The sequence below is a fragment of the Hyperoodon ampullatus genome (genome assembly GCF_949752795.1).
Source record: "Hyperoodon ampullatus genome assembly, chromosome: 6".
NCBI classification, from domain to species: Eukaryota; Metazoa; Chordata; class Mammalia; order Artiodactyla; family Ziphiidae; genus Hyperoodon; species Hyperoodon ampullatus.
The window spans coordinates 12,577,002-12,600,547 of record NC_136919.1 but is presented as its reverse complement, the minus strand read 5'-3'; the positions used below and the strand labels follow the sequence as shown (position 1 = coordinate 12,600,547).

General features: G+C 52.4%; 1 protein-coding gene across 1 annotated transcript; it reads left to right on the top strand.

Annotated features, from left to right (window-relative positions):
* Positions 1-850: 850 nt before the first annotated feature.
* PTGS1 (prostaglandin-endoperoxide synthase 1) lies at positions 851-22,756 on the top strand. The gene is made up of 10 exons (XM_079706288.1): positions 851-948; positions 7,226-7,342; positions 7,775-7,915; positions 8,243-8,386; positions 10,012-10,193; positions 10,305-10,388; positions 12,138-12,384; positions 14,678-14,964; positions 19,991-20,138; positions 21,624-22,756. The coding sequence occupies exons 3-10, from the start codon at positions 7,891-7,893 to the stop codon at positions 21,977-21,979; spliced, it is 1,473 nt and encodes a 490-aa protein (XP_079562414.1). The 5' UTR covers positions 851-948; positions 7,226-7,342; positions 7,775-7,890; the 3' UTR covers positions 21,980-22,756.
* The last annotated feature ends 790 nt before the right edge of the window (positions 22,757-23,546 follow it).

The following is a 23,546-nucleotide window of genomic DNA, read 5'->3' as shown; positions in this document are numbered from 1 at the left end:
CGCCACCAGGGAAGCCCTGGAATGGGTCTTATTAGCATCCACGTCTTATAGAATAGAATACTGAGGACCAGAGAGGTTAAGTACCAGGTCCAAGGAGACACAGCTAGTAAGCTGTAGAGGCTGGATTTGAATTAGGTCTCCTGGACTTGGAGTCTGTGCTCTTCATTCTGGCAGTAGAGGCTCAGGCAGAGACACGTGACCTTAGAGGGCAGAGCCCAGCCCTTGGCGGAAGCCCGTCCTCCCTGTTGGATCTGAGGGTAGTGGGTTTCCCATCCCGGAGGCTGTGTGCAGGCCCGCCTGAACTGCTCCTTTTCCATCCTCCTTCCGCTTGGGGGTGGCGGTGGGGGTGGGGGGAGGGTATGTGGTTCTGAGCGGACGTTTCTAGGCTGAGATACCAGCCGTTCTGCCCTGAAGCCCTGGGGGCCCTCGGCATGGCACATCATCTCCGGGCCTCAGTTTCTTATCAACCAAATGGACACACTTCTGGTGCTACTGTGTTTTAAAGGCTCAAGTTTCTCACGGATCTCGGGTGAAAAAACACCTTAGTGTCCATCATAGAATAATTAATAAAGTGTCTTGGCTGGAGTGGGAGCAGAGGAAGTAAGTGGGCGGCGGCCGAGGTGACAGCTGGCTAGAGAGGTGGAGCCAGGGAATGGGTGGGGAGGGGCGGGCCAGCCGGGCCAGAGCTCCGGGGCACAGTTAGAGACGCACCCAAGGAGCACGCAGTCCGCATCCCGCACCCATCAACCGCCCTGCACCATGAGCCGTAAGTCCGGCCCTGGTGGCCCCAGAATCCCCTTTGCCTCCTGGTGGAGCCTTGAATGCCAGGCTCAGCCCTCCATCTCTCTCCCTCTGCAGGGCAGAGTGTCTCGCTCCGGTTCCCGCTGCTTCTGCTGCTGCTGCCGCCATCCCCCGTCCTGCCAGCGGCCCCCGGGGCACCCGCGCCGGGTAGGAGGCCCCTTTCCTGCCCCCCGAAGAGCCCCAGGTCCTGCGTCCCTGGCCTGGCCCCCACCCGCCTCTCCCCTCCGGCCGGCCCAGCTTCCCCTTTTCGGCTCGCGGTGCCTGGGAGGGGGGAGGGGGCTGAGTCTGTCGGTGGGATGGGGGCTCTCTGCAGACCCCCGGGGGGTGTGGCTTTGGCTAGGACGCCACTGGGTTCTTTTCGGGGGGAAAGGGCAGACTGGGATCTCAGGCCGGCTTTGGGAAAAGGGACAGCCTCTCTCCAGGCCCTCACCTGTTCTGGGCCCCCAGCGGTCCAAGCTGTTTCCCTCTGTTTCCCCTGCGGGCCACTTTCGGAGGAAGCAGCGGGCTCCAGGGGAAGGCGGGCTGGCGAGTTCTCTTTCTCCAGCCTCTAACTTTCTGGTACCCTTCCGGATTCCCAGCCCCAGTGGAGAAGATCTCCCTCGGTGAGGACCCAGGGAACACCAGCCATTCCGGAGAGAGTGGAGGTGGAAATACACTTACGGGGCTGGGTTGCTTCCCCTGAGGTTTAAATCCTCACCTGTGAGGTCCCTACTGGGCGGTTGAGTTAACTGAGGCTCAGGTAGGGGCTATAACCCTCTCAAGCTCACACAGTGCATGGTGGGCTCAGGGTTGGAAGCTGGATCTACCTGACTCTAGGCATTTTGCAGGGTCTTTCCTCAGAGTCCTCCCTGCCCTCCTCACCCCCTGCCAATGGACCCTGGTTTCATCACCCCAAAGAAGATGGGGAAAGTCAGATCCTGTAAAATTCCCACCCTCCTCCCCCTCCACCATGCATGTACCAGGTTCCAGGTGAAGGATTGCAGTTCCTCCTTCGGACCGCCTCCCACCCCCAGCTTACTGCTTGTGTGTGTGTGTGTGTGTGTGTGTGTGTGTGTGTGTCTCCATTTCCCATCTGCAAAATGGGGTCAACAGAGGATGGTGGGGAGGGGATCTGAGCCTTCTGTTGTGATGCTCAGAGGAGAGAGAAAGGGTACCTGTGTGAACTGGGAATCAGACCAGGTTTCCTGGAGGAGAGGATTTGAGAGGGTGGCATTTGGGGAAGTCAAGGAAAGGATGGAGGATGCTGGGCACGAGCAAAGGTCTAGTTTGTGGGAAGAAGAGGAGGAAGACCCATGTGGCCAGCACTTTACAGTTTACAAAACCAGGCTGTGGGCATCTCTGTTGTTGGTGCTCACAACAGCCCTGCCAGAGAGATGTTAGTCCCATTCTACAGAAGGGAACTCTGAGGCCCAGAAGGGTGAGCCCATTTGTCTGACACCCCAGTAGCAGAGCCGAGGCTGACTAAGCTGACCCAGTGGCCCCTTTTGTTGGCCCCTGGATCAGCCCAGCACTTCCTCTGAAGCCCCATTCAGCCCCATCCAGGCCCCCAGGGTACCCAGGGCTCACCCTGCCTGTCCTCCTGTGTCTGTTCACCAGTACTTAGTGAGCCATGGTCTGTGCCATTTTGCTTTTAGCCTTTTCTACTTATCTTTATATTGTGTTTATACAGAATTGTTTTCTTCACTCCACAAACATCCTCAGGGGATTGCTTTATGCCAGTCTTTGGCTGCAGCCTGGAGACAGAGCTGGGAGGAGCTCGCCGTCTGGTGGAGGAGATAGAAATGCCCACAGACTGTCATCCAAGGGGGTCAGGGCCGTGACTGAGGGAAGCACAGGGGTGTGCGGGGCTCGGGGGTGGGGGGCAGTTATCTCTCGTCCCTTACATATGAGGAATTTCGGGAGGCTTCTTGGAGGTGGTGACGTTTGACAGGGACCCCGAAGGAGGTGGTGATTTGGTGGAAATCCTGTGAGGTTTTACTATGAAACTCTGGAAGGGGTCTTCCTGGCAGAAGCAAGGGCATGAGCTGAAGCCTAAAGGTCTGAACTGTGGGAGTGGAAGGGTGCACAGGGAGCAGTAGGACAGAGGCAGCTGCTGGTGGACACGGGCCTTTGGATGCAGAACGAGGAGAGGGACTGGGGCCTCAGGGTAACTGGGAACAGGAGAGTGAGATTGGGCGGATGACTTGGAGGTGAGACTGGAGGCTGGGGAACCGTTAAGGAGGCTGCTGCATGGGTCAAGGAAAGAACGGAGGACCCGTCGGGTGTTGGGGCAGAAGGTTTCGGCTGCCTTCCTGTTTCCAAGTCTCTGGGTGAACTGAGGTCCGAGATGCCTGGACATTCAGGGGAGGCATCTGCCCCGGAAAGCCAAAGCCTGTGTTTTGTCCCCAGAGCGGCAGCAAAGGCTGATTCTCCCAGGAGACGGACGAGGTGGAGTCCGGCTTGGAGGACAGGGACGTGCCAGGGCTTCCTTAATGCTCAAGTTCATCCCCTCCAGTTCCTGGACTTGGCTTAGTGCTCTCTCTTTGGCTAGGGATAGGGCATGACCTGGCAACCGGAGCTCCATGCCAGGCAGAGGGGCCTGAGGCCAGCTAACCCTGGCACGTGGTGCAGGAACCCCGCCTGGGCCAAACCTTCCTGCTGCCTGCAGCCTCCTATCTGCAGCACCAGAGGAGTCTGTGGGCTGGGAGAGGACTTCCTCTTCTAGCCATTGGGGCCTGCTGCGGTGGTGCCTGGCGGCTGGCCGCTGACCTGGTAGGGTGTAGGGACTGGGGCCCAGGTCTGGCTGGTCAGGGCCCCCCCTTTTTTTTCTCTTTGGCTGCCAAGCTCCTGGAGCTTCTCTAAATATTATTCTTAGGGAATTTCAGTGCAGCCTCTTTCTTTAACGGGCCCGCTTGCTGCCCGGTGCTTCCAAGTCCTGAGAGCTTGGTATTCCCTCACTGTGCCTGGAGCCCTGACTCCTGGGCTGGGGGACATTTCCTTGCCGGATTCTCAGAAAGTTCTGGAGCTGGGAAGTCCTAAACAGTTCCTCATCGGTGGGAATGTGTGCAGTGTGGGCTTGCTGATCAACCCCACCTCTGGGCTGGCTTGAAGACGCAGTGGGAGCAAGCTGCAAGGTTCTCTGCTGATGGGGCTAGGGAATCATACTGATGCAAATAACCCAGATATTTGGAGATAGATTGGCTTCACCCAGAGTTGAAAAGAGAAGGGGAGGCAGAGAGGGAGGTTTTTCCTTAGAGCCTGTCTGTTCCCTCCCCTTCCTGGAAAGCACTGAAAAATAAGGCCCAGAGGGTACAGGGTACTTGCCCAAGGACACACAGCCAGTAAAGAGCAGTCACTCTCCCATAGATCTTCACCCAGCACCTACCTGGTGCCTCGCCCTGTACTGGGTGTGGGAACTCAGGCACTTTAGACTCTGTGTCTGCATCTCCCTAGTTCTCTTTCTTGATGTTTTATTATACAGGGTGTCCTCCGCTGGGCACATGAAAGCATGTGGGATTTAAGTTAGACTGAAGGAAGGCCTTCCTTTGTGAATAGTTCCCAGAGCTCTGGTTGCGGTAGGGGATGGCGCTCCCTCTGGGGTCCTGGTTTCATTCATTCTGGATTTTCAGGTCCACCTTGAAGGAAAGGTGACAAACCTATCTCACCTTGGGTCATCGCCAGCCTGTGGAACAAAGTGTCTCTCCCTCTGCATCCCTTCCCCAAATCCAGGCCTGGGCACCTCCAGGAGGAGGAAGGACAGGGAAGAGAAGGGCCTAGGCGAGTCTCCTCATCTGTGGCAGGGGTAGGGGGAGTCTCACCCACCCACCAGGGAGTGCTGAGCAGATAAACGAGGTAGATATGCAAGGTTGGAGGCTCAGCCAGAGCCCTGGCTTCCTGGCCCATCGTGACCGTCCAGCTGTGGTTAGGCTCCCCTCCCCGGGCAAGCGGAGGAGGCAGCACCTAGTCTCCTCTCTGCCCACCCTGACACCCTGGGGCCGCCAGCGGCAGCTGCTATCCTTGCTGGGATGGACTTTCCCTGCCCTGGGGCCGCCGGTGTTTATGGAAAGATAGCGGAAGAGGAGGGAGGGAACGTTGAGCAGCAGGTCTGGGAGGGAGGGACCTCGGCCCGCGCCCCCGCCTGGCACACAGACTCTCCTGACAGGAGAGGGAGAGGGATGCGGGCAGGAACTTCTGTGTCTGGGGACACAGCTCTGCTGCCTGCTGAAGCCCTCAAGCCAGACTTCAGAGCCAGCTGCGGGGGTGCTGGGGAAATCAGGGAGTCCCTTTGGCCAAGCTTGGGCTGGCTGGTCTCCTCGCTACAGTTTAAATTCCACAAACATGTAAGCTCTGGCCACCGCATCTGGATTCCCTGGGTGGCTGGATCTCTCCAGGACATGGGTGGATCCCCAGCTGTGTGCACGGCCTCTGTGAGGGAGGAGGAAGTCAGGGAAAGCCCTTTTCCTTGGAGGCTTGTGCTGGAGCAGAGCGGGTCGAGCTGGAACGTGGAGCAGGGGCGAGAGAGCGCGGCGGAGTGTGGACATGTAGGGGGCGGCTTTCTGGTGCATGCGCAGTGGGCAGGGTCAGGTAGCTCCGGGGGGAATTTACTAGGGAGGAGACGCAGCCTGGGTCAAGGAGCGAGCAGAGCTTTCGGCTTTGGGGCCGCGGGACGGGCTGCCACAGAACTAACTGAGTTCCTTTTGGGATCCCTACTGGGGGAGCGATGGGGAAACAGCCCAGAGAAGGGCTGCGCCTCAGCTCCTGTGCTCGCTGAGTGGTAGGGCGACCCGTTGGTGACAGAGGGCCTGTTGCACGAGGGTCGGGAGCTGGGCAGTGTGGCGCCACGGGAGCTCCTGGGCAGAACAGCAGAGTGTCCTGAGCAGCAGGGATCGATGAGATCCCAGGTCCCTGAGCCTGCTGCATGGCTGAGCCTGAGCTCCCTGGCGTTTCTGGGCCTGTGGCTGTAGGAGGGGTGGGGGGTCCTGCCAGGCCCCTGCCCTGGGCCCCACCTGCCGGTCCGCCTGCATTGGTCTGATAAGGCCTTTTTGTTCAGACTTCTTCCCGTGGGTTCCTTCTTTTTATACCCTGCAAGGGTCACAGAGGTGCTATTGTGAGGTTGTGGGAAGTTGCCAGGGCTTAAGCAAGACTATTTGCATGATTCTGCGATGTGAGGAGCCCTGTGACCACAGCGGGTGGTCAGCCTGCGGTGGCTTCTCAGCCTCCTCCGGCCTGTTGCTATCCTCTTGACCCCCTATAATCAGATGCACAAAGAATTAGAGTTCCCTGTAACGTTGGCTCTGAGCCCAGTTAAGGAAGTGTGTTTGCAGGAGGGATCTGGTGTTTTCTGTGGAAGGCCAGGGAAGGAGCTGCTGCCAGGAGCCAGGCGCCCTGGGTCTGCAGGAGGCCTGGCTCTCTTCCTTGGTCTTGGCCAAGTCGCCACCTCTTCCCGAGCCTCGGTGTCCCTCGCTGAGCTGTGAACGAGCACTGAGGGAGCTCCGAGGAGTCTCTGACCTTGCTGTTGGAGAATCGTTGAAGCTGTGGCTGGGGAGGTCTGGGTTAGACACAAGGAGGGACTTCCGGGGGGGCGTTTCTCCAGGGGGTTGGTGGGGGTGATGCTAGAGCTCCACTCACCCTCTGGAGAGAGTTTTCCAGCCACATCTGTCCTGTTCTCGTGGTGCCTGACCTCCCTCAAGATCCTAGAGCCCATACTCCACCCTGATGTGAGCCGGGGCTGGGTCTATCAGGACGGGAGCTGAGACTCCCCTCAAACCCATTCTCTGTCTTCCGGGTTCTGGAAAACGTCTTTCCTTGGACTTGCCGGCTGAGTGTCTGGGGGTGGGGTGGAAGTGAAGGGATGGGCAGTTGGTCTGGTGCCACTTGCTGGGTGACCCATCTGGGTTTCGCCTTATTTGGCCACAGTCACCCCATCTGCCTATAACTGGGCGTTGTGATACCTGCTCTTCCTTCCCTTCTGCAAAAATAAAGGGATGGTTGGTCCTGGTGCCCAGAGGTTGGGGGTTGGTCTGAGAACCCCTATCCTTTTCCCTTTACTGAACCCCACAAACTCTGCCCTTGGTGCTGAGCTCTGACTTGGCAGAAAGTGAATGCTCTAGAAAAGCCTGTGGCTGCAGTGTCTTGTCAGCTGTCTCCTAGCCTTTGATGTCACAGCCTGGGGCCTGGACTCTTCTCCTGCCCCACTTTGGTGGCAGCAGGGAGGGAGGGGGGACTTCCCCTGGTGGCCTGATGTGGGGAAGACTGGAAACCCAGAGCAAGGTCTGGAAACGGAAGGGCCAGGGGCTTTCTGTTCATAGCTGTGGGGACAGAGAGGACCCTTGGGGAACACAGGAGTCCAGTAAGTTAGGAGAGAGAGCTGTGACTGGGCTCCATGCCTCTGGCCCCAGTGAGAGGTCGCCCTGGAGTGGTCTCTGATCTCTGTTTCTCCCCACAGTGAACCCCTGTTGTTACTATCCATGCCAGCACCAGGGTATCTGTGTCCGCTTCGGCCTTGACCGCTACCAGTGTGACTGCACCCGCACGGGCTATTCCGGCCCCAACTGCACCATCCGTGAGCTGGGCCTCCAGCCCCAATCCTTCTCCCCTGGGCTCGTCCTCCAAGACCCCCACTTCCTACCCTCACCTCCGGCCGTGGCCCTGTTCTCTTTTCTTCCCTGCCTTTGACCTCTGACACTGCCCCTGACCTGGCTCCAGCACAAGCCCTCACTCCTGGCACACCCCACTCCCTGCTTCTGGGCTCTGTAGTGAGTTTTCACTGCCCAGCTCTGGCCTTACTGACCTCAGTCCCTGGTCCTGTCTCCTGTCCTCATGTCTGGTTCTGGCTCTGTCACGTGTCATCACTCCCAAGGTTCCATCCTTACCCCTGCCCCAGAGGTTCTACGCTGTTCCATCCTGGCCCTCATCCCCCGTTCCCATCTTCCACTCTGGCTGCTTCTGGCCCTGCCAGGAGGGCCTGACTGAATGGCTCCCCCTGCCCTCACAGCTGAGCTATGGACGTGGCTCCGGACTACTTTGCGGCCCAGCCCCTCTTTCCTCCACTTCCTGCTGACGCATGGCCGCTGGTTCTGGGAGTTTATCAATGCCACCTACATCCGGGACATGCTCATGCGTCTGGTACTCACAGGTGGGTGGGGGCAGGACCCTCCTAATCTAGGGGAGCAAGAAATCCTGCCACTTCCTGGAATTCTTGGCATCTGATAAGGGCAGGGGTTGGGGGCGGGTGGTTCTAGGGTGCCAAATAAAAAAAGAACAGCCCAGGGAATTCCCTGGCCGTCCAGTGGGTAGAACTCCGTGCTTTCACTGCCGAGGCGCGGGTTCAATCCCTGGTCGGGGAAGTAAGATTTTGGCTGCGTGGGGGGACCAAAAATAGAACAACCCAAGAAGAGGCGGGGAAGGGGGTGTGTAACTGGGGGCAGGAACCCCTTGTCACTATTATTTTCACCCTCTGCAGTGCGTTCCAACCTCATCCCCAGCCCCCCCACCTACAATGTAGCACATGACTACATCAGCTGGGAGTCCTTCTCCAATGTGAGCTACTATACGCGTGTTCTGCCCTCTGTGCCCCGAGACTGTCCCACGCCCATGGGGACCAAAGGTAATGGCGATGGGGTGAGGGGGCTGGGCCTGGGGGTGTGTCACAGGAGATGCTTAGTTCTTCTGTTTGGGAAAAAACAAGCAGAAGAGCAGTTACTGACCCATTTCACGGATGGGTGGACCAAGGCAAGACATATGCATATCCAGAACCAGGGATGAGGACAGGGAGAGGTTGTGGAGGAGTCTCGCCTGAGGTCAGTGGCAGAGTCAGACTAGCGCTTCCATATTTCCAGGGTGCCTCTTTGCCTGAACCTCGTCTACTAAATGGGTGGGATCCTGCTGGGATGGGGGTGACTTTAAAGTTGAAATGGAGGAAGGAAAGAATAGTGAGCTATTTACTGGGTGCTAACTCTGAGTTTGGGTCTTTACTCATGTAAACAGTCTTATGTGCTTCATCAGCGCAGTTTACACATAAAGTCAAATTTTTTCTTTCGTTGTTCAAGACCCCCACTTGGTCTCACTGGCAGGGGTCTTCTTCCCAAGACCTTCTTCCTTATCCGCTCCTGATTGTCCTCAGACTCAGTTTAGAGCCATCAATTCAGTTTCAAGTACACACAGGACGATACAGTCACATTCCTTAGGTATCACCTGTGGCTGCTTTCCTGCTGCACCAGCCAAGCTGAGCAGATGCGACAGAGACCACATGTTGGCAGAGCCTAAGATATTGACTATCTGGACTTGTACAGAAAAAGTTTGCTGACCCTTGGTTTAAAAGATTCCATCTCGGGGCTTCCCTGGTGGTGCAGTGGTTGAGAATCTGCCTGCCAATGCAGGGGACACAGGTTTGAGCCCTGGTCTGGGAAGACCCCACGTGCTGTGGAGTAACTGGGCCTGTGAGCCACAACTACTGAGCCTGCGCGTCTGGAGCCTGTGCTCCGCAACAAGAGAGGCCGCGGTAGTGAGAGGCCCGGGCACCGCGATGAAGAGTGGTCCTGCTCGCCGCAACAAGAGAAAGCCCTCGCACAGAAACGAAGACCCAACACAGCCATAAAAAAAAAAAAAAAAAAAAAGACTCCATCTCACCAGTTTTCTGCCAGTGACATTGGCACTCCTCAAATCCACTGCATAAAATAGATATCATTTGCCCTATATTATAGAAGAAGAAATTGAGGGTCAGAAAGATGGAATGACCTCCATGTTCACACAGTTAGTAAATGGCGTAACCCATTTCCGAGACAGGCTACCTTGCTCCACGGCTGGGGAGTCCAAGTTCTTCCGTTTGTTTGTTTTTTGTTTCTTTTTTAGGGGGAGGAGGGTTAACTTGTACAAAGTAACAAACATACACAAAAGTTGAGAGAAAAGTATAATGAAGTCCTATGTATCCATCTCTGGGTTTCAAGATTTGTCCACAATTTGCCAAGGTTATTTCATCTATCCCCTTTCACCTTACTTTTTATGGAGTTTTTAAAAACAGATTCCAGATACCATGCCATTTCACCCATAAATACTTCCAGAGTCTTTTGGTAGAGAAGGTGCAAGGGGCCATCAGGTGGGAGGGAGGTGGTCCTGCAGAGGCCACTCTGGGCTTCCTGCGTGGACCAGTTCGGTCTGGCGAGGCTGGAAGGCCCTGAGGCAGGAAGATCTAGAGAGGAAGCAGCTACTGCTCTTTCCCACCTCCCCAACCAGGGAAGAAGGAGTTGCCAGATGCCGAGCTCCTGAGCCGTCGCTTCCTGCTCAGGAAGAAGTTCATCCCTGACCCCCAAGGCAGCAACCTCATGTTTGCCTTCTTTGCACAACACTTCACACATCAGTTCTTCAAAACTTCTGGCAAGCTGGGTCCTGGCTTCACCAAGGCTTTGGGCCATGGGGTGAGTACCTGGGAGGGGCTCGGGACTTCTCTGGGCAGCACTTGGCACATGGAGGTTGTTACAGGTGGGGCAGGACCCCGAGGTCTGAGTGGACCCTCTCTCTGTCTTCAGGTCGACCTTGGCCACATTTATGGAGACAATCTGAAACGTCAGTATCACCTGCGGCTCTTTAAGGATGGGAAACTCAAGTACCAGGTAGCACTGGGTCGTGGGATGGGGCGTTGGGAAGAACCTTCCACGGTCTTCCCTGGCAGAAGCTGTTGGTGGGGGCCTCCAGGGTGTCCTGAGATGGCGAGCTGCAGAAGCTGGAGGTGTGTGGTCGGAGGAGAGGCAGCAAACCCTGGGAGAGGGTGCCAGGCAAGAGAAGCAGACAAGGAGCAGACGTAGCCTCTCATGTTCTCCTGGGAGGTGGATTTGGGGGCTCCACAGGAGATGAACATTTCCAGCCTGCATTTATTCATTTAATTATTCTACAATATTAATTGGACACTATGATGTGCCTGGCACAGGGGAGCAGTGGCCGTGATAGTTATGGGCCCTACCCTCAAGCTCCTCAGGGACCACAGACACAAACAGTAGGGTGCTAGTTCCATGAGGACTTTTCATCTGAACTCGCACTGTTCAGTGGTGCTAGAGCCACATAGGTAATTATCTCATGCACTTATCAAATCCACTGCATAAAATAGGTATCATTTGCCCTATTTCATTGCTGTGAGCCACATCTAAGTTATCTGAATTTTTCTAATGGCCACATTAAAAAAGGTAAAAAGCTACAGGCAAAATTGATTTTGATAATATATTTTTAATTTAACCCAATATATCCAGAATCTTATCATTTCAACATGTAATCAACACAAAAATTGTCGATAAAATATCTCACTATTTGTGCTAAATCTTCAAAATCTGACCTGTATCTTACACTTATAGCACATCTCAATTTGGGTGCCAGATTTTCGTTGGAGATTCTGATCTGCACTTAGATTTCATAAAATTTACAGTTGAGAAAGTAGATTCACATGTCCAAGTTGTTCCAAGCATAAAGACTTCCCAATAGCTGAGGTATCTGTTTTAAAATTTAAATCTAAAGAAAATAAAGTTAAAAATCCAGTTCCTCATTCACACCTACCACATTTCTAGAGCTCAGTAGCTGCATGTAGCTAGTGGCTACCATACTGGACCATGCAAATCTAAACAAACAAAAACCAAGACAGAAAGTTCATTGCTGAATCTTTTGGGCTCAGAACAGTATTTGGCATATGGTAGGTCCTCGGTGGATATTTATTGAGTGAATGATGACACTGCCATATAATTAATTACACTTGTGATAGCTGCCACCAGGGAGAAGCCACGAGAGTGTGCAGAGGATGGGGAAGGCTTCCTTAGGAAGTACAAAGAAACCAAGAGTTGCATGAATGATGATGAGGAGTTAGGGAGGCCAAGAAGGGCACAGGACAGGCCAGGTTATCAGGCATCAAGGCTGGAGAGGGGAAGTCAGCTTGAGTGAATTCAAGGGAGTAGAATGAGGGAGATGCTGCTGGACACCTGAGTGATTCCCGATGAGCGAGCGTCGCGTTAAGGATTTCTGATTTCTGCCAAGAGCAGAGAGAGGACTTGGAAGTGTTTTAAGCCAGGGTGTGATGCTCGATTTTAGGTGTTTTAAAGGATTGCTCTGGCTGCAGAGCTGAGAACGGACTGTCTGGGGGGATGGAGCCCCTTACGAGGGGAGTCAGGGTGGAAGGTGAGGGTGGGCTGGAAGAGGGTGGTAGCAGAGGGGAGAGAGAAAGGGACTCACTTTAGGAGGTAGAATCCACAGGCCTTGGTCAGGGAGGCCGGGCGGCCACGCTGCGTGTTACAGGCAGCTGTCAGTAGGAGCGGAAGGCTGTCAGCTGCGCAGGTGCAGGCACCCGGCCCCTCCCCAGGTTACCAGGTGGCCCCATCCTGCAGGTGCTGGACGGAGAGATGTACCCGCCATCGGTGGAAGAGGCGCCCGTGCTGATGCACTACCCCCGGGGCGTCCCACCCCAGAGCCAGATGGCAGTGGGCCAGGAGGTGTTCGGGCTGCTTCCTGGCCTCATGCTCTACGCCACACTCTGGTTGCGTGAGCACAACCGAGTGTGTGACCTGCTGAAGGCTGAGCACCCCACCTGGGGCGATGAGCAGCTCTTCCAGACGGCCCGCCTCATCCTCATCGGTGAGGACTCCAAGCCAGCCTTGTCCTGGAAGGTCACGCCCTCTGTCCTGAGAAGCGGAGTGGAGGGTTTGGGGACAGAGAGATTAGAATTCTGAACAGGGTCCTTTCCCTGTGTGAGCCTCACTTTCCAAATCTATACATTGGGAATAATGATGGTTGTAAGGATTTGTTGAGATGATGAATGGGAAGGTACTTAGCACATAGTAGGCCTTCAGAAAATGGAGGGCTGCGGTAACTGATTATTAGCTGGGTGACTAGCAGCAAATCTGATTAGCCACCCCAAATCTCAGTTTCCCCATCATCCCAGGAGCACTCAGGGACATCCTCAGCAAATACCCCAGCTTGCCTGGGCTTCGGGAATCCTTATGTTTCCTGCCCTGCATGCATCTGCCTTCCTGGAGATTGGTAGCTTCTGGGTGCCTCAGGGACAAGATATTTTTGTGTCCCCTACAGGGGTGAGCCTGCAGCCTAAAATGTCAGATGGTTTTTGGCCTGGGAGCTTGGTCCCCGACACCCCTGTCCAGACCGTATTCACTCTGTGTCACCAGTGAGCCTCTGCCCCCGCCTCTGAGCCTCACTGGGCGTGACTGTTCCCAATTATAGTGCCTGATTCACTGGTGCCTGGAAGAGCCATGCACTGGGGTTAGGAACGGCCTAAAGCCCGAGAAGGGGCTGGTTCAGAAGTCCCAGTATTTTTTTTTTTAACATCTTTATTGGAGTATAATTGCTTTACAATGGAGAAGTCCCAGTATCATAGAGACTTTGATCAGAGAGGGCAAGTCTGTGTCTGCAGGCTGCCCAGCATACTGACTGGTGATGAAGCTGTGGCCAGAGGTGGGACTCCTAGGGCCCTGCACCTCCAGTGCTTCATTCAACCCTCCCCGACAGCCTTATGACCCAGATAGGATTACCCTTCGTTGTGAAAGTTAAGAGGCAGAGAGGGTAAGTGAATTCTCCAAGACCATTCAGTGCAGAGAGACTGGAACCAGGTCTGGCTGCCACCAGAGTTTATGCTGCTTCCACCACATCTTGAGGGGAGTGCTTTCCACATCTTGAGGGGAGGGGGTGTGAGCCTTAGTCTACTCTTGTGTGCGTATGGGGAGGGGATTCTCTTCTCACACCTCCACGTAGTGTTCCCACTTCTACACGTACGGACCCTCCGTGTTATGCCAGGCCCTGTACCAAGCAGTTCAGATGCATTCATTGTCTACTCCTCTCAGCGACCCTGTGAATATTGTTATACTGGTATGATTCTAGTACACATTTTACAGATAAGAAGAGTGAGCTTCAGAGAGATTAAGTAGCACAGCCCCAGCTCGGGTGGCTAGAAACGGTGAAGCCAAGATTTAAACCCAGGTCTGCTGATTGCAGTTCCAGTGGCTCCAGATCAATTTGCTACAAGTCAATTTGTCTAGTGGTTAGTTGGCCAAAATATCAGTTTCTTCTAATATCTAGCTGACCAGTTTTCATTGTGTTATGGAATGTTCCTTTTGTGTCTTCCCTGGCTCTTTGCTCTGCAGCTTGTTCCTGAGGGGGCAGAGGAATTTGATCCATAGGAAGATAGGAGGATTATATTTGGCACGAGATTCACTTATGTCTCCAGTGTCCCTTGTTCGCTGCTGCAGCTCTTCGAATGGTCTCTTGGGAGCTCCCCTCACGCCCATCATCTTAGGCACGCCGAGACTCCCTCACTGAGTTAATCTCTACGTGCCCATCTTTTGTGGTGTCTCCAGCCTCTTTTTTTTTTTTTTTTTGTGGTATGTGGGCCTCTCACTGTTGTGGCCTCTCCCGTGGCGGAGCACAGGCTCCAGACGCGCAGGCTCAGGGGCCGTGGTTCACGGGCCTAACCGCTCCGCAGCATGTGGGATCCTCCCGGACCGGGGCACGAACCCGTGTCCCCTGCATCGGCAGGCGGACTCTCAACCACTGTGCCACCAGGGAAGCCCTCCAGCCTCTTTTAATGGGCTGTGGGAAGGTGGCCACCAGAGGGTCACAAAACCCATCCTCAGATACTTCCTTTGCGTGCCCTGCTCAGCCCGGCCTGTGACCTCCCCAGGGAACATGGGACTAGCAGATGGCTCCTGTCTTGGGACATCAGTGCAGCCTGAGACAGAAAGTTCCATTTTCACGCCCCGTGACAAAAAGGCAAAGTGAAAGTGGCCAAATAAAATCAAACAACCATTACAATGATAAAGAGGCCAAACCAAGCCCTTTGCATGAACTGGCCCACTTCCCAAGCCTGATGGCTAAGTCCCTGTGCTCTGTTGACCCCATTCCCCATCCTTCGTCCCAGGGGAGACCATCAAGATCGTGATCGAGGAGTACGTGCAGCAGCTGAGTGGCTACTTCCTGAAGCTCAAGTTTGACCCGGAGCTGCTGTTAGGCACCCAGTTCCAGTACCGTAACCGGATTGCCATGGAGTTCAACCAGCTCTACCACTGGCACCCGCTCATGCCCGACTCCTTCCGGGTGGGCCCCCAGAACTACAGCTATGAGCAGTTCCTGTTCAACACCTCCATGCTGGTGGACTACGGGGTCGAGGCCCTGGTGGACGCCTTCTCTCGCCAGCCCGCGGGCCAGGTGAGCCTTGGAGGAGCGCTGGGGAGGGCCGCTGGGCTCTGGGATCCAAACCCCAGTTTTCTGTGAAAGGGGGAGAGTGTCACCCCTACAGAGAGGTCGTGATCGTTCCTTCATTCATTCTGTCGTTCTTTCATTCGTTCAACGATACCAGGCGTTACTCCAGGTGCTGGGGATACAGTGGTGAACCAGGTCAATGTGGTTCTTGGGTCCTTCTATTTTTGGTGCGTACACCCTAGAAAGGAACGCCAGTCATGTGACAGCTAACATCGTTTGAGCACTTACTACATGTTAGGCACTGTACCAAGGGCCTTTCTGATGTTTTCAGAATTATAAAAGCATGTTAAGAACCACAATATAGAAAGCCCACCATGCTCTGGGAACTCAGAGAGGGGCTTCTGGCCCAGAGTTGGGGATTGTGGATAAGGAAGTGATGTTTGAGCAGAGGTCCAAACAATGGATAGGGGTCTCCCAGGGCAAGAGGTAGCGTTCGTGGCCCGGGGTCTCTGTGTTCCAGATGGAGGGGACAGCATGGCAAAGGCCCAGAGGTCAGAGGGCATGGCAATTTGAGGACCAGGAAGACATTCAGGGTATGGCAATATATGCAAAAGTGCCTGCACATAGTAGGTCTTTATTACATTAGAGGCCTCTGTTATGGGCTGAATTGCCCCCTGCCCCAAATCCCCATGTTGAAGTCCTAACCTCCAATACCTCAGAATGTGACTGTATTTCGAGCTAGGGTCTTTAAAGAGTTAATTAAGGTAAATGGGGTCATTGGGTGAGCCCTACGATGACTGGCGTCCTTATAAGGAGAGGAGATTAGGATATAGATGTGCATAGAGGGAAAACATAGGGAAAGATGGCCATCTCTAAGCCAAGGAGAGAGGCCTCAGAATGAAACCAACCCTGCCCACACCTTGATCTTGGACTTCTAGCCTTCAGAACTGTGAGGAAATAAATTTCTGCTGTTTAAGCCACCTAGGCACTTTGGTATGGCAGCCCTAGCAAAATGATACAGCCTTTCCCTCTGGGACTTCTAACTAATTTCCTCCTAAATCTTCCCTTCCCCGTGTTTGGAAGCTCCATCTCCTTCCCTAGCTCTCCTCAGCCCCTGCTTCTCTCTCATACTTAACCCTCAGCCCTACCATGAAGTTGTGGCACCATATGGATTTAGGTTTCCCCCTGGTAATTTGACTGCAATTAGCATATGCTGCCGCCAATGGGCAGCTGCTGGCTGGTTTACGGCCTCTGTTCTTTGTGGGGACACAGACATGAACAGAGGCAATAACTCGTGTGCGGGGCTTCATGGTTTCCAAAGAATTTTCAAGCAATGTCCCTGGTGACATGTGTGAAAAGCCCTGATATTTCCTGGTACCAGGCAGAAGGGTCACAGAAGTGTGTGGATTCTCAGGATATCAAAGAGAATGTGAGAAGTGATAAAACAGGGCCTCCCCTGATAATCCCCATGCATCTTGGGGTTACCGTTTGACCAACGCTGTGATAACCGCTTTGTATTCTTTATCTCGATGATTTCACCACAAGCATATCAGACTGATGCTTCTACCTTCCTCATTGTTGCATATGAAGAAACAGAGGCTTAGCATAAGTAATTTGCCTACAGTCCCTGTATTTGTTTCCTAGGGCTGCAAAAGGAACACAAACCAGGGGGCTTTAAGCAGCAGACATTTATTCTTTTTCTTTTTTATTTTTTTTGGAAGTTCAAAATATCACCTTTAGGGGCTTCCCTGGTGGCGCAGTGGTTGAGAGTCCGCCTGCCGATGCAGGGGACACGGGTTCGTGCCCCGATCCGGGAAGATCCCACATGCCGCAGAGCGACTGGGCCCGTGAGCCATGGCTGCTGGGCCTGCGCGTCCAGAGCCTGTGTTCTGCAACGGGAGAGGCCACAACAGTGAGAGGCCCGCGTACCGAAAAACAAAACAAAACAAAACAAAACAAAATATCACCTTTATTACTGATAAAACTGATTCTAGAAAACCTAAAGCAGGCTTTTTAATAATAAACCCCCACATAGACAAACTTGGCTACCAAGACATGGAAGCATGGAAACAAGGAAAGTCTCTCCCAACATCCCCCTGTCCCCTCAGAACAAGGAGTATGAGAGAAAACATACTCCCTGGTGTCAAGTGAATTCAAGAACTGTAGAGAGGACAGCTTGAACAACACATGCCTAGTTACTGTGCTCAAACTCGCCAATAATACTAAGTTACTCCTCCTCTTCTAATAAGGAGTGAGGGGGAGAGGTTGGAAAAAGATGCTAAGCGTGTTAGGCTACTGGGGTTTCCTCCATAGACAAAGAAACATCCAGAAAAGGAAAGAAATATTCCCACCTTACACCTGAGAATTATCACCTTTTATTCATTTATTCATTGATCCATCCAAGCATCCATTAAACATTTACTATACATTACTAACATCTAGGCCATGAAAAAGATCAATCGTCAAACATTTCTCTAGAAAGCCCTTGTGGTTAACTCCCCCAGATGGTATTAACACCAATCAGAAATGTATTGTTGCACAGTTCTGGAGGCTAGAAGTCCAAAATCAAGGTGTCGGCAGGGCCGTACTCTTGCTGAAGGCTCCAGGGGAGAATCTGTTCCTTCCCTTTCTCTCAGCTTCTGGTGATGGCTGACAATCCTTGGGGTTCCTTGGCTTGTAGAAGCATCACTCCAACATGGTGCTCTCCCTGTGTCTCTGTTTCCTCTTTTTATCAGGACGCCAGTCATTGAATCTGGGGCCACCTTAGTGGAGTATGACCTTGATTACATTTATTTGCAAATAAGGTCACATTCACAGGTGCTGGGGGTTAGGACTCCCAACACGGATGCAGGCAAGTCAATCCACAGTGGCCCCACAGCTTGTAAATGGTTCAGCTGAGATTGGCACCAGCCTCCTCTGGCTTTGCCCCAGGGTGTATAGCTTCACCCAACTATGCTTTTCCTCTTTCTCACCCAATTGTCCTTGTTCTACCAAACAGAACTCTTTCTTTAGCATTATCATTATCAATTCACCCTGAGCAATAGATCTTTCTTTAGATGTATGCTCCTTTTTTTTTTTTGACAATTCTTTTGCATTAAGAATATCTTTTTAGGGCTTCCCTGGTGGCGCAGTGGTTGAGAGTCCGCCTGACGATGCAGGGGACACGGATTCGTACCCCGGTCCGGGAAGATCCCACATGCCGTAGAGCGGCTGGGCCCGTGAGCCATGGCTGCTGGGCCTGCGCATCCGGAGCCTGTGTTCCGCAACGGGAGAGGCCACAACAGTGAGAGGCCCGCGTACCGCAAAAAAAAAAAAGAATATCTTTTTAAACCTTTTATTTTATATTGGAGTAGAGTCGCTTAACAATGTTGTGATAGTTTCAGGGGTGCAGCAGAGTGATTCAGTTATACATATACATGTATCTATTCTTTCAAATGCTTTTCCCATTCAGGTTGTTACATAATATTGAGCAGAGTTCCCTGTGCTATACAGTAGTAGACCTATGCTCCTTAACAGTTATGAATCAGATTTTTTTTTTTCTGGAGCCTTTTTTTTTTTTGGCTGTGCTGTGTGGCTTGTGAGATCTTAGTTCCCCGACCAGGGATTGAACCCGGGCCCTTGGCAGTGAAGGCTCAGAGTCCTAACCACTGGGCTACCAGGGAATTCCCTCTGGAGCCTTCATCTCACCAGGTTACTTGGGCTTTGAACCCTATTTCCCTCCTTTCACAGGGTATATTACGCCACCCCCTTGGTCTTGAAGTAAAACTACAAGTTTAGTTAAACTAAATGTGTTTATATATTACACTTTTCATGGCAAGATTTTAGTTCCCTCCCTGCTAGCTCATGACAATTCCTCTCCCAGGAGGCTTGGCAGAAAGAAGGAGAAACAGATGTAATCACATGTCCCTGTGTGTAGCTTTATCTGGTCTGAATGGAGTGACTTGATACGCTGTGTTCCTACCTTCTAGCTCAGTTTCTCTTTTCTAGTGGTGGCTGGTTACTAGGGGTTCACTTTTTTTTTTTAATTTGTTTATTTACTTATTTTTGGCTGTGTTGGGTCTTTGTTGCTGTGCGCGGGCTTTATCTAGTTGAGACGAGTGGGGGCTACTCTTTGTTGCGGTGTTGTGTAGCACGGGCTCTAGGCACATGGGCTTCAGTAGCTGTGGCACGTGGGCTCAGTAGTTGTGGCTTGCGGGCTCTAAAGCGCAGGCTCAGTAGTTGTGGTGCAAGGGTTTAGCTGCTCCGCGGCATGTGGGATCTTCCCGGACCAGGGCTCGAACCCATGTTCCCTGCATTGGCAGGCGGATTCTTAACTACTGCGCCACCAGGGAAGTCCCTAGGGTTCACTTTTTAATACTAGATGCTCAGTAAATTTTATTTAATCTCAATTCTGTGATATAGAGAATGGAAAGCAATAGAAATAGGTTCCTTAGCAGAATCCATTAAAAGATTAAACATCTTTGTTCTATGATAAAAACTGATTTGGAGAGTGACAGACACATGTCAGTTCTGCCAGGTAGAGTTTAAAAATTATCCTAGGAAAGCCATAAAGTTTTGGCCCCTCAAACTAACATTTGTCCATCCGTCTGTTTCCATCATTTGAAAGCTCAGAAAACTTTCTGCCTTTTATTTCCAGATCTGAAATGCCAGTCCCCTCTGCTTGAGCTCTGGACTGTGGCTGTGCTGGCCATCTCCTCTGCAGAGTCCTAGTTGCTGAACCTCATAGTTCCAGAACCTTCCTTAACAGAATGTTGTGGGTTCTCACCTAAATTCAAAGGGCTGGGGAACAGTGTGCCTGGTGAGTGACTAGAGAAGTCCTCCTGGCCCACTCCACACTCTAAAGATGAGGAAGCTGAGCCTCAGAGGGGGTCCCTGAGAAAGCATGGCAGTGCAGACCTAGGGCCAGGTTCCCAGCTTGGTGGCTGCTAGGCTGAGCCATCCTTTCTGCTCAGAAAGGACTCCTGACTTGAATTTCTTCTCCAGGACAATGTGGCCTGGCTCTCAGAGCACAGCTGTATTTATCTCTTGGCAGATCGGCGGGGGTAGGAACACAGACCACCATGTGCTCTACGTGGCTGTGGAAGTCATCAAGGAATCGAGAGAGCTACGGCTGCAGCCCTTCAATGAGTACCGCAAGAGGTTTGGCATGAAGCCCTACACCTCTTTCCAGGAGCTCACAGGTGAGCAGCTGTTTCCCGGCCATGGCTCCTGCCCTTGAGGGGCTTGAGCTGAAGTGAAGGAGACATTGAGGAAACAGAACGGGCTGATCCGTATGGCCAGCACTGTGACTGTAGGATTTGAGGGGTGTGGGAGCACGGTGCCAGGGGTGGTGAGGGATGGCAGATGACTCTGCTTGGGGAGGGAAGGTGGCTTCTCAGCTGGGTTTGAAGGATAGAAAGGGGTTTTCAGGGACTTCCCTGGCAGTCCAGTGGTTAAGACTCTGCACTTCCACTGCAGGGGGCACAGACATGGCACAGCCAAAAAAGAAATAAAAGGATTTTCCAGGTGAAGGATAGAGGGAAGAACATTCTAGGTGGAGGAACAGAAAGTACAAAGGCACAGGGGTTAAAAAGAATGAGTCAAAAAGAAAAAAGAAAAAAAGAAAGTGAGCCTATTCAAGAGAACAGTCCTAGGTGTGGCTGGGTGGAGGTTAGGGACAGGAGGCTGGCTCAGATTGTGTGGAATCTTGGATTCTACGCTAAGATTTTGGGTTTTATTCTGTCTAGTGGTTCCTAAGTCCCATTTATGGGCCAGCTACCTGAGAATCACTTAGAAAACTAATTAAAAATACCAAATCTGAGACGTCTCTTCCAGAGATTCTGATTCAGTAGACCTAGGTGGTACCCAAGAATCTGTATGTGTGTATATATATATCTCTCCATACATATATGTATGTGTATGTATATACATATGTATGTATATGTAAGTGTATATATATATAAAACACAAATTGTGTAATATATATATAATAAATATATGTAACATATATGTCTGTATGTCATATATATATATATATATATAATTTGTTGTTGTTCAAGATACCTAGTTGTTGGGCAGCTAAGTTTGGGGACCCCTGTCCCAGACAATGGGGGTGCCACTGAAAGGTTTTGACCAGGGTGTGACATGACCCCTGACTGTGTACTGGTACCCTGTGGAGGGTGGACTTGAGAAGACAGGTAGGGACACTCCATGTCTGTCTCCCATGACAGTCCAGAGAGACAGAAAGAACATTGTTGCTAAGTCTCTATGTGATCTTAGACAAGTGACATTGCATCTCTGAGCTCCGGTAGAACGCAGGGTCTTGGACCAGGATAAGGCCTTGAAACCTGCCTGTGAAGGAAACAAGATGGGCAGCTTCTGCCTGTTGTAATGATCAGGTAATTAGGGCACAGAGAAGTGGGGTGAGTTGCTCAAGGTCACACGCTGTTTGGTGGCAGATCCAGGCCCTTGACTCCATCTGCAGTAGCAAATTCCTTCCCTAGATGCAGCCCTGGAGCAGGGTCAGTCAGCCGGGCCAGATTTTAGGGCATGTGCTCATTTGCTCGAGGTGCTCTTCTGAAGTCCATTCTCCTCCCCAAGAAAAAGGTGGACCTAGAAGATTCCCTCCCCAGATGAACCGTAATGGATGGCATCATGATTCTGACTTTGGCTTCTCCCCCTTGTAGGAGAGAAGGAGATGGCAGCTGAGTTGGAGGAGCTGTATGGAGACATCGATGCCTTGGAGTTCTACCCAGGGCTGCTTCTTGAGAAGTGTCCTCCAAACTCCATCTTTGGGGAGAGTATGATAGAAATTGGGGCTCCTTTTTCCCTTAAGGGCCTCTTAGGGAATCCTATCTGTTCTCCGGAGTACTGGAAGTCGAGCACATTTGGCGGTGAGATGGGTTTCAACCTTGTCAAGACGGCCACGCTGAGGAAGCTGGTTTGCCTCAACACCAAGACTTGTCCCTACGTCTCCTTCCACGTGCCGGACCCCCGCCAGGAGGACGGGCCTGGCGTGGGGCGGCCATCCACAGAGCTCTGAGAGGACAGGGCAGCAGCATTCTGGAGGGTAGACCTTACTGCTCATCATTCCAGAGTGGTGAGGCCAGGGTTGATAGTCTTCAATGTTGGGTTTCTGATTTGGTGTTGAGAGCATCAGGGTGGACATTTAGAACTCTGGGTTTCTCACCACCCTCTGGACTACTGTGGTCTTGTTTGTCGATCTAGAATGCTGAATTCCTGGTGAACCATCTAGAATGTTAGGAGTGATTCTCCTTCGGAATGCCAGAACACTGGTTTCCTGGTTGATCACCTAGAATGTCAGATTTCTGGTTGATCCAGAATACAGGCATTCTAAAATATGGGACTCCTGATGGAATCATCTAGACAGTTCAGGGGTTCTTATTTTGCATTCTAGAATTCTGGGTGGTCCTCCAGAGTGCTGGCTTTCTGATTGGTTATTCAGAATGTGGTGTTCCTGGTTGCTGATCCAGAACAGTAGCTGGTGTGCTAGGTCTGTCCTGTCCTGAATGTCTGGAGCATGGATGATTCATTTTCCTGTTCAGTGAGACATCCACAGAGCAGGGGACTCTAATGTCTAATGAGAATGCATTGCCTGAATCTATGCCTGCACAGAGGAGGCAAGGAGGTGGGGTGTTCTTCTTGGGACCCCAACTGAGACCCTGGTCTGAGGCTATAGAGAGAACAGGTGGCTTTTTCCAGGCCATTGACTGGAAGCCACCAGAGCTCTGTCTTTGTCCAGATCTTGACTCACGGCAGCTGTTTTTCATGAAGTTAATAAAGTTCTTTTTCCAAATTGCCTGTTATGCTTTTTTTTTTTTTTTTTTGCGGTACGCGGGCCTCTCCCTGTTGTGGCCTCTCCCGTTGCGGAGCACAGGCTCTGGACGCGCAGGCTCAGCGGCCATGGCTCACGGGCCCAGCCGCTCCGCGGCATGTGGGATCTTCCCGGACCGGGGCACGAACCCGTGTCCCCTGCATTGGCAGGCGGACTCTCAACCACTGCGCCACCAGGGAAGCCCCCTGCTATGCTTTTGATACCATCCCCAGAAGCAGAGGTGACACGGAAGTGATCTTTCTCCTAGCCACAGGTTAGATGTGCTGGAGGTTTGCAGCAGGAGACTTTCCACTGGGATCCCTGGGCCTGTCATGATCTAGATCTTTCACTGCTGATGTTTCATCCCTCTCTCCCCTCCCATCCTGTGGGTTAGGAATTGCTTTTTCCAGGGTGCTCTCCTAAAATGCACAACTCCCCAGCCCCAGGAAATGTAGCGTTCAGTTCCCACCATCTGATTAAAACAACTTCCTCCCTTACTGAGCATACAACAGAGATGAAAGGCATCTGGGGAGGAGAGCATTTACTCTGTGCCAATTTTACACATTTCATTCTCATTTATTTTCAACCCAACAGCGTGAAATAGGTGGTATAATCCACGTTTCAAAACCAAGGATACCGAGACTCGGGGCGGTTGAGTGACGTGCTCCACGCGTGCCAGAGACAGGTTAGGACCCAGGTCTGGCTGGATCTAGAGCTGTGCTCTTTCCTCCATCCAGCTTCCTCTTGCTTCCTGGTTTGACTCCCTTCCAGGCCT